This window comes from Lynx rufus, unplaced genomic scaffold (genome assembly GCF_022079265.1).
Source record: "Lynx rufus isolate CCGP_SWC_20201006 ecotype Redwood Valley unplaced genomic scaffold, mLynRuf1.p SCAF_3, whole genome shotgun sequence".
NCBI classification, from domain to species: domain Eukaryota; kingdom Metazoa; phylum Chordata; class Mammalia; order Carnivora; family Felidae; genus Lynx; species Lynx rufus.
In genome coordinates this window covers 57,171,354-57,182,236 of record NW_025814845.1, presented here as the reverse complement: position 1 = coordinate 57,182,236, position 10,883 = coordinate 57,171,354, and the positions used below count along the sequence as shown (strand labels likewise).

General features: G+C 40.8%; 1 protein-coding gene across 1 annotated transcript; it reads right to left on the bottom strand.

Moving 5' to 3' along the window:
- Positions 1 to 233: 233 nt before the first annotated feature.
- AREG (amphiregulin) lies at positions 234 to 10,263 on the bottom strand. The gene is made up of 6 exons (XM_047092076.1): positions 10,033 to 10,263; positions 8,775 to 9,020; positions 5,980 to 6,181; positions 4,852 to 5,007; positions 2,186 to 2,285; positions 234 to 442 (listed from the first exon to the last, which is right to left on the bottom strand). The coding sequence occupies exons 1-5, from the start codon at positions 10,091 to 10,093 to the stop codon at positions 2,192 to 2,194; spliced, it is 759 nt and encodes a 252-aa protein (XP_046948032.1). The 5' UTR covers positions 10,094 to 10,263; the 3' UTR covers positions 234 to 442; positions 2,186 to 2,191.
- Positions 10,264 to 10,883: the final 620 nt, after the last annotated feature.

The window sequence follows — 10,883 nt, the reverse complement described above, 5'->3', positions numbered from 1 at the left end:
TATTAGTATTTGTAGGAGGACTAAATGACTCTAGTTTATAATTTTCCCATGAAGAGTGCTTTCTAAGAAAAGAAGTAAGTTTTGAAGGTTACAACGGAAGGAGCTTTCGAAATGATCGCCTAAGTGTTAGGAGAAAAATACCCTACAGCCTTGCAGTCTCAAAACTAATATTCAAACTCTCAATCTCTTTGCTTAAAAAAGTTTAATAAGCTGTAAAATAAATACACTTCCATTAAATATTAAATAAATTATTTACAACTTGAAAAAATACTTTTTATCTCCATGCATCTTTATGTACAGAAATAAGACTTAGCATAAAAAGTGGCAATTGAAAGTTTAAAACCATCAGAACGAAAAGGTTCTGTTTTCTTATGATCCACCGAAAAGAGGAGCCAGCGCATCACTCGTCGTTGTGACTTGGCAGTGACTCCGATCCGATACCCTGTTCAAAAATACAATAAAATATTAGCGAGAAGCTCTATTTCATTAGGGCTTTAAGAAAACATCAAAAAAAATCAGGAATCAGAATTTCTGTCCATTTCGAATGTCTTGTGAAAACTGCTAAGAGCTTTGCAGAGACAGACTATCACTTGGACTCGAATTCCTCTTTCACACCTGCTTTGGTTATGGGCCCACTTAGGTGGAGGATTACATACGCTGAAGCCTGTTTCATCAAATTCTGCTTGACGAAAAACAACAACACTCATGGGAATTAGTTTTCCTAACCAAATCTGTGCAGTGGACATAATTAAAAAGAAAGATGAAGTGGCATAGTATATTTGTGATATACAGTTAATTTGGGATAATTAGTACCAAGGGCATAATAACAGTAGCTACCAGTTAATAGCTGCCACTACGTGCCAGGCCAGCATATTCCTTTTCCAAAAATTATTTCAGACCTCCTTTGAGAGATCTCAGTTGCACTAAAGGACCAAAAAGCTCCCTTTATTCATGTTGGTGGTCTTAGCTTAAGACCAACGCAATAATAAATTCTGCTGCGCTAAGTACTGAGTACAGCCTGGGTTGGCATAGATAATCAGCCACTTCATGAGTTACTGAGCTAGCATGTTGACCAATGCGAAACAGTGCTTAACCAATGCGAAACAGTGCTTCTCCACGCATCTGCAGTGTTCACTAGAAAGGGAAATACTGGATTTAGTAGATTTAGGCTTTGGTTTAGGAATATGCACATCTAAATGGCATCTCAAGTGATTCTTAAGCCCATGAAGGTAGAGTATCGATGGTTTAAGGATGTGACATTCTTCCTGAATGTCTGAAGAAATGGAGTTCTTCCTTCTGACCAATTTTAAATGTGTCCTCGATCTCTTCGCCTGCTCTCTCTGGAAGTTTGCTTCCTCAGCTGTCCACTTTAGTTATTAATAAAACATTCCTCTCTATAGCTCCTTACCTTTCCTACAACATGCTAAACTCTGCCTCTTTCCAAAAAAAAAAAAAAAAAAAAAATCACAACTTATAAACAAGAACTATAATATATCTTAACCAAGGTATATTTCAAATTTGTACCCTCTGCCCCCTTCTGACTTCCTTTAAAAGGATATTCATCCTGTTCTCGCCACTTTCTCATGTTTGTGGTTACGCACCCTGCCTTGGCTCTCCACCATGTGAGCTCAACCTATCATTCCATTCAACACCCATCTGAATTAGGCTATTTTTCACAAGTTTCTCAGGTGACCTCGTTCATCTCACAGTATGAATCTTCCTCTCCCTTCATAATTGCTTGTCCCAATCTCATCAGTCTTTGGAGGCTCACTTCCAATGCCTACATATAGCATCCTGTCCTGCTCCCTACACACATCCCATGGCACTTTCTCTCCTTCACTGGAAACTCTTCATATTCCTTTCATATGACACAATTTACTGGCCCTAGCATTCTGGTTGCTTACACTATATTCTATCTACTAAACACTAACTCCGTTGAAAAGAGGATCTGTGTCTGCCTCATCTTTACATCTGTTATGATACTAGGACATAGTCTTTTCTCACTTTTGAACCTATCTCATGCTCAAAAACTAAGGCTTTCATGTAGCCAATGTTCACGGTGTATCCATAATTGAGGACACTTACTTTCCTCACTTTTCTTGAGATAACAAATGCTGTATTTTTCAAAATTATAGGATATGATTTAAAGTTGTCTTTTAAAACCCAAACCTGTACCATTCATTACCTTCCGTTATGCTATGGCATGTACATTTCCATTTTCTTGTCGAAGTTTCTTTCGTTCTTCAGCTTCTCCTTCACATTCCCTGAAGTATCGTTTTCGAAGCCTTCAGAGAACAAGATATTCTATGGTCATCAAAGTTCTATTCATCTCTGTATTGACTGGGGTTTTCGTGAGTACAGGGAGTTCCTTTCTGCGAGTCCTCATGGACCATTACACTGTATTCTACGCCAAACCAAAACTTAAACCCAGCTCTAGAATATTTTATAACTGTTCTTTTTAAGGGGAAGTTCATGGTGACTTTATATAAACATATTCCCAGAGTACTGGGATTTAAGTAGATATGCCCTGAGACACAAACTTTCAAAAGGCATGGAACACGTTGTATGTGTTTTGTTTTGTTTTTTTTTTTTTTAATGGCTGACACATGATATTAGGTTAGTTTCAGAGGTATAACATAATGATTCGACAAGTCTATACATTATGCTAGTCTCCCCACAATTGTAGCTACCATCTGTCACCATGCAACACTATTACAATAGGGACTATATTCCCTATACTGTGCCTTTCATTCCCATGACTTATTCATCCCATAGCTGCAAGCCTGTATCTCTCACTCCCCTTCACCCATTTTGCCCATGTCCCCACTCCCTCCCCTCTGGCAACCACCAGTTTGTTCTCTGTATTTATGGGTCTATTTCTGCTTTTTGTTTGTTTATTCATTTGTTTGGTTTTTCAGATTCCGCACATAAGTGAAATGATTTTGTCTTTCTTTGTGAAATCAATTTGTCTTTGTCTGACTTTCACTTAGCATTATACCCCTAAGTCCATTCACGTTGTTTCGAATGGCAAGATCTCATTCTTTTTTCATCAACATTTAGCACAGTTGCCATGTGTTAACTGGAGGAGGAAAAAGATGGTATAGTTTTACCACGAAAGGACTTTACACTTGTACAAACTAATTGAAATGGTTAGAGTTTTTCCAAACAAGCTTACAAAACAAGTTGGGTTCTCTTGATTTCTAAATATAATAAATACTTCCTTTTAGTTTTATTTATTGTTACTTTCTATTAAAATTCAATTGTTTAAAAAAGTCTTGGTGCTGTACAAGAAATTCTATTTTTGGTAGGTCTTTAGTCCGCCCACTAAATGTTCCTACTAAAATCGTAAAAACTTTGACATGATGTTTGGGAAAAAAATTCAACTATGGAAAAACAGCAAAATGTGGCTTGGGCTAGTGTTTGCTATATGTTCCAAACACAAGAATATGGGAGAAAAGGAGAAAAGTCACTGCTTGGTTTTAGGAGTGCCAACGTGACAAAAGTTTTTCCACACTTTTCCAAAGGATTATTAAATATTGCAACCTGAACGATCACAAGTTTAAATAATTATTTCAAAACATCTTTCCTATCTGGCTATTTTTTCCCTTCTATCCTTCTATGTCAAACAATAATGATTCGTCTGAGAATATTTTTCCTGAACACGTTTGCATATCTGGCTTGAGGTGCTAACAGATCAGAATAATTTCCAGGGTGTGCAAAACAAAATGAAATCACACATCAAACTCTATGTGCATCATAAAACAGTTTTTTTTTATGTGTCTTTTTATCATTATCTAATCTGCATCTTAAATAATAGTAAACAATGGCAGAAGATAACTCCTTGTTTCCTGAATGGCAGGAGTGGTAGATCATGCACACAGTCCAGTTGTTAAAGTAATTTACCAAGGCCTAAAATTAGAATAATGAGTCTATTGCTTTTCCCAAGCTCTAGTAGCACATGAGTCATTATAGAGCCATTCACGCCCTCCCCCAACTTCCTTAAGTCACTGACTTCTGTTTGACAGACAATGCCATTTTGACATACCCACCAGTGCCTACTACCAGGAACAGTCTACTTCTAACATTCGTTGGTCATGAAGTGTGATGATGTTATTATGAGCACAGGGCAGATACTGCAGGAGTAGAACAGTAACAGAATTGTCCCTGCTTCCTACGCCCTGCCCCTACGGAGGAAATTTTTCTTTCTTTCCTTTCTTTCTTCTCTTTCCCTTTCTTCCTTTCTTTCTCCTTCTTTCTTTCCCTCTTTCTTCTTTCATAATTGAGTTCCCATATTACCTTTAACAATTACAAATAGGCGCACGTTCTATGTAAATCAGTACCGTGCTAGGACATTTCTAACTCCAGATTCTGCGTTTTAACAGAAACAGATGTATCTTTTCTGGGCTCCTGGTTTGAAGCTCTTTGTGAGTTTTCATGCCAAAGCAGGATCTCTGACAACCTACTGTGAACCAGAACCAGGCTTTCATTAGACTCTGGGAAGCTTCCTTAAGCTTAAAGATATTCACAGTGGCTATCAACAGTCTGAGATTAGGAAGTAGCCATGAGTGGAAACAGGACATGAAACACAACCATCTGCTTTTAAGTTCAAAATACTTCTAAGCTTTTTGAAAAATAGCTTTACATTTGAAGTTTCAATGGTGGCCCAAGTAATATATATTTTGACCTAATTCTATGATCTTTGTCAGTGAAGTGTAAAGCTATGACCAAGGATCACATGTCCCCAATAGAATAATTCATCTAAAATGGGATATAGTACTTTGTGACAGCATACTGAAAACAAACCAACCCGGCATTATTTTATTAGGAATCTTTAAGTTATGCCGTACTTACTGGATTGTGATAACAACAGCAATCGCTGTGAAGCTCACGGCAGACACAAAGGCAGCTATGGCGGCTAAAGCGATTTTTGACAAATCACTGTCAACCATGCTGTGAGTCTTCATGGACTTTCCCCCACACCGTTCACCAAAGTAATCCTGATGACATCTGGAAACAACCCACATCCAAAAATTATAATAATAACTGAAAGCATTCTCTCTATTTTAGCATTTAATTGTAACACTCAAAAAAAAAAAAAAAAGCCATGCCATCTATTTGTATTTCAAAATCAGGAGACAGAATGCATTCAAGCCAAAGATCTATTAGTGTAAGAACAAGTTGAGATTAGTTTGGGTGTGATATTCCAAGAAGACACACCTTTTCATTCTTTGTGCTCCTTTTATGACCACCTGATGAGTTCTGTCACTTGTGATGCAGCTAATACATTCCACTATCATTTAATGTGCCAGTAGCTTTTGAGAGGAGGGAGTATAGAACATTATGTAAAGAGTACCTTTAGGTCCTTTTTTTTAAAAAAAAGTTTTGCAAACCTTTTGTATATTTTTACATAGTTTGTTTCGTATATTATAAAACGGGGGGTCAGCAAACTGTAGCCAGTGGATCAAATCTGGCCATTCGTCGGGTTTTTTTACAGTGTGTAAGCCAAGGATGGTTATTACACTTTAAAATGATTTTACATTTTTAAATGGTTACATTTTAGTTGGAAGTACATACATAACCTCGACCAAAGAAGCCTAAATTATTTGCCAGCCTGGTCCTTTAAGAAAAAGTTTACGGGGGCGCGCCTGGGTGGCTCAGTCGGTTGAGCATCCGACTTCAGCTCAGGACATGATCTTGCAGTTCGTGGGTTCGTGCCTCACATCGGGCTCTGTGCTGACAGCACAGAGCCTGGAGCCTGCTTCATTCGGATTCTGTGTCTCCCTCTCTCTCTGCAGCCCCCCCCCCCACTCATGCTCTGTCTCTTTCTCTCTCTGTCAAAAACAAATAAACATCAAAAAAAAAAAAAGAAAAGAAAAAGTTTACAGACCCTTGACACTAGAGAAATAAATGGTTTTCTGCATCTAGGAGTTTCAGACCTAGTGTTATAAATAGATTTCTTTTTAATTTAGGAAAACTTACTTGCAGGTTACTGCTCCCAGGTTCTCTATATATTTGCATTCTCCATGAATACAGAAATTTTGGAATTCTGCATCACACGGATTTTTCTTCTTTCTGTTTTTTCTATTTTTTCCATTTTTGCCTCCTTTTTTCTTTCTTTTGGGTTTATCTGAAGTCTTTTCACTTTCTGTCTTGTTTTTCATGGGCTTAACTACCTGTTCAACTGAAAAAAAAATAGATATGATTTATTGACAGCAGTCTCTCTTCATCTTGCATATCATTTTGGAGACATGGAGAAAGAAGTCCTAGCAGTGAGAGCTCATGGGCATGATAACCCTATTTTTCTCATTATTTAACCCAAATTCATATATAATAACTGGTTAAAGAGAATATCTGAATGGTGTGGCGCTTGAAAATCTGAACCTCCTTGTTATTTTATAAGCTTAGAAACATATTTTGAATTTATTTATACCAGTATTATTACTATTGTTAATAGTATGTACCTGTCTAAAAAAAATGAGGAAATATCTTGCACATTTCTTGAATTTCTTATACATACCAAGTTCTTGGTAATGAGCATTAATTTGATTAAACTCAGATCACGGTTGAGTGTATTGTTATCCAGATGCTATAGATGAGGAAACTGAAATTGAATGAAGACAAGTTACATGCCCTGGGACATGCACCTAGAGAATGACAGTGCTGGGGTATCAAAACCTGTCATTCCCCCCTGTCCTATGTTTTCTCTTGGATAGGTCAAGGTTACTGACTAAACTGGTGCTTTAGTGTATCTGTTGATTTTATATATGCATCTCGGTCTTGTGCTCATTATCATAGTTGGGAATTACTGTGTATTAGTTGAGGATGGAAAAAACGGAGAATTATATATTAGGATTAATCAATTTTCTCCAACTCCCAGATTACGACAGGTTATAATTATTCATTCCATGGGGCTCATTTCTGTGGTCAATCTATTTGAAAAATAGGAATCTAGAAATATTTGTACCTGATGCTTCTGAGAGTCAGTCATCTTAACTCTTTTGATCTACAGAAACATTCGTTCAGTGTTATTGCTATACAGGGCATAGTTTTCCCACATACTAAATATGGGAGGGAGGAGTGTTCATGTTGGAGCTGTGTGTTTTGTTATACTAGTACCTGAATAGGCTTATCTAAGCAAGTATTTAGCAAACAGAGCCCAGTGAAAAGAGGAAGATACCATAATGTCATAATACCATTAGTCATAATGGTCCTGCATAATGTCCCATTAAATAGAAAACATTAGAAATATAGGGAAGGGTATTAAAGATAGAACCCTGTGATCAAGGAAGCGACAAATAAATATTATGAGGATTTTAGCAGGTTATTATGACATTAATAATAGTCAAATTAGGAGCAATGCTTAACCAGTTGTGCAATTTTTATATTGAAAAGTTGGTGATAAATAAGCAACACAAATTAGAGTAAGTCCTCTAAAAGAAAACACTTTAAATGAGTATTACTGCACGTTATCAGATACATTGCAAATTGTAGACAGAGACAAATCGTCACCACGCTGAAGTGCTGCAACAGACAGCAACCCCAGGGGTTCAACAGCCTTTCAAAGGAGCTCACCCATCAGTTTCCCTGTATTTCACAAGGCACTAGTCAGTTTCACTGCTAACAGTTTATTTGGCCGTTTGAAACGTTAGCGACTTGAAACATCTTTAAGAGAACAGTTTCTCCTCTTATCCTTCCAAAAAGAAATATAAATGAACCTCTTCCCCACCTCACATAAAAGCGCAAGTTATTGAACAAGCAGTAAAGTGGAGTGTTCCCTAAAGCTTTTTCCACTTGTCGCTTAACCCACTCACTCTCCCTGTGGTATCACCTGCTGTCCCTTCACCAGGTCTGCAAGGCAGACAGGGGGAGAAGTCAGGGAAACTAAGGTCAAGAGAAGGGGCATTATGTTCTGCCTCCATATCGGATGTCTCTAGGATATTTAGATTTACTGATGACCTCATCTGTCCTGAAACTCCAAAGTAATATGAGGGTAACGAACAATACTTAACCTCTTACTTTGGTACTCTCGTTTTAAGCAAATGCTCTTTTTTAAAGATCAGATAACAGCAAAAAGGAACAAAACTATGGGTCACTATTATTTAACTAACACATGGAATCTGGGGCTAAATCATGATTTTTAGCAATTTGAAATCCATGCATAGTTGTTCTTTAATATTTCCAGAAGGTTATATTATTATTTTTGTCGTGTTTTAGAAACACTTGTTTTTCAACACCTGGGGTACTTAAAAGCTAAAGTCCAACCCCACTAAAGTCCTTCCCACTACTTTGTTCTGTTCCCTTATTTGTGTTAAAATGCAGGTGTTTAGGGAATTCCTGTATGGGGAGTGGACACAGAAGCTGACGACTGGTTGATGTCTATGTCAGTCTCTCAGCATGGAGGCTGTGTGGCCCAATGGGAAAGAGCATCGGATCACCATCAAACACTGGAGTTCTCATCCTGGCTCAACCGCTTGCTGGCCGTGGAAGCTTGGGCAAAACCACCTTCTCCAGTTATCATCTTTGTAAAATGCTAACAATTCCTACTTGTAAAGTAGACTTAATAGACATTAACCATTTTTAGAGCTCCAGACATATCAGATGTACCCACACACAGCTCCTTCCATCTCAGGTGGTAGCTTCCCCAAGGCATATGCAGCACACGTACACGCAAGAAAACCACTCCGAGAGCCAGGGAATGGCTCTTCTTTTGAAGCAGCTTTGCCCATACAAACACACATCTTCTAGGCTATGTTTTCGCCTTATCCTCCACTCACCTCGGACTGAATCATCTACAATATAGCCAGATATTTGTGGTTCGTTATCATACTCTTCTGCATAATCATAGTCGATCCCCGAGGACAGTTCCCTACTAGAAGGCATTTCACTCACAGGGGAAATCTCCCTTCCTGAGGACCCATTTCTTGGGGTAACCTCAAATCCATTGGCACTGTGGTCCCCAGAAAATGGTTCCCCTTTCCCAGAGGAGGTGTCGTTGGCAGCTGATCCAGCAGCATAATGGGCTGTGGGAGAAAGAACAACGGGCGAAAAGAAAAGGTAGAGCAGAGTGAGTGCCTTTCTCACCAGTCAGCTGGGTTCAGGAGAAATGTTTATCTTCTGATATCAAAGCTGTTATTGCACATGTGCTATTGTCTGGGATTGAGTCACTTATGAAAGCATCTTCACATTCTGCCAACAAGCAAACTCAGCTGCTCCAATTTACAGAGCTGCTTTCATCGAGGTTTTCTTTTCCACAGATGGTCTCCATCACCTTCCACACCAAATAATGCTGCCAAATAGGCAAGTTCGTCTAATTACTGAACAGGTAATGTCTGTAGAGTCCCATCACTTCACATGCCAAATGCGTTTGTGTTTGCTAGAATGACCCATTTGAACGGATGGGTTCTAGATATAAATATCAGACTCTCTTAACACGTGTTCATATTTTTAAAAAGGTGACATACATAACTGTAAAACAACATAAATGCTATTTGATAGTAAGGACTCTTCCTGTCATTGTTTCATTATTCTTGTTCCTACCTAGGGAAGAACCTGGGTGGGGGGGGGAGCCCAGGTGAGATTTGGGGGCCTAAAGTTTCAGGCCCCTGGTTTATCTTATAGGTCTCACTAAAGGAGCAACAGGGCGGTGCTTTTACTTCTCCCTGGGAGGGCCTCTAGGAAGGTAAAGGTACAATCACTAGACAGAGGAGATGGAGATTTTAGGCAGGAGTCAGCGCTCCGCGTCCAGGAGTTAACTACTCTAAGATCTGCGGAAATCGCTTCACCTTTCTGGACTCGGTTTCTTTTTCTGTAAAAGGCAGAATTTGGAGCACAGGATCTCTGAGGTCTCCTCCAGCTGGACTAAAGTAAAAAATTCGGGAACTCTCCGGCACCCTCTTCCTGACCTGGGACGTCAGAGGCACCTGCCCGCGTTTCTCCTCCTCCCCGGCAGTAACCTTGGGGAGGGCGCTGCCGTGGACGCCTCCCGCCGTGGGAGAAGCGCAGGCCGGCAGTTCGGAGCCGGGATGCCCTCACCTGAGCCCAGGATCAGGAGCGACAGCACCACGGGCGCCGGCGGCAGCAGCGGGGCTCTCATTGGTCCCTCGGCGCGGCGGCGGCGTCGCGGTCTCTGGGGCAACTCGGCCGGGAGTCGCGGCTGGAACAGGAGGTGGCGGAAGAGAGAGCGGACAGGAGGGAGTGTGCGGCGGTGCTCGCCGCCCGGCCGGGCTTGGGCGCTGGACGAGCGCCTACAGCTCGCCTCGGGATCCCTCGGTTCCGACTCGGGCGCGGGCAAAAGGTGTGCGAACATTCCGGAGGCGCGGCGCGCACCTGCGGCTTTATAGGCCGGGCGGGGACCCGGGCCAGGCCCGTGACGTCACGGCCTCCGCTGTGGGTGGAGGAGGGCGGCTGCGCCACCAGAGGTTACTACCCCAAAACCACACGCGGATGGCAGGCGCCCCACCTCCCCGGAGCGTGGAGAGCCACCGGGAGGAAATGGAAATTAAACCCTAGCTGCGAGCTGAGAACACGCCCGCTCCACATTCGACAGTGGGAGTAGAGTTGGAGAACTGGTAGCTGACAGTCAAAAGTCCCACTTTCTCAAACCACCTGAAGAACCTCCGTGTAGACTTTGGTTGATCTTAATACTACAAGTGACAGAGATTGATTAGAAGAGTTCCCTATTAAGGTGTAGAAGTACTTTAAGACCAAGAGTGACTTAGCAAGGAGAGGCTGATGTCCTTTAACAGGGATTATGAAGTTCGTGAAACGGCTAGAGAGAGCGCCCCCTAATGAGGAGCGACTTTATTTAAGATGGGCCCTTTATCCCGACCGCGAGCCCTTTCTTCCCCACTGCTGGAAAGCGGCCAGAATTTCAAATCGTCTCC

Coding starts and splice junctions, on each gene's coding strand:
- AREG (XM_047092076.1), bottom strand. CDS start 10,093: ATGAGAGCCCCGCTGCTGCCGCCGGCGCCCGTGGTGCTGTCGCTCCTG. Junction 6,182..8,774: donor TGTAGATGATTCAGTCCGAG/GTGAGTGGAGGA, acceptor TTTTTTTTTCAG/TTGAACAGGTAGTTAAGCCC. Junction 2,286..4,851: donor GCTGTTGTTATCACAATCCA/GTAAGTACGGCA, acceptor TGTTCTCTGAAG/GCTTCGAAAACGATACTTCA.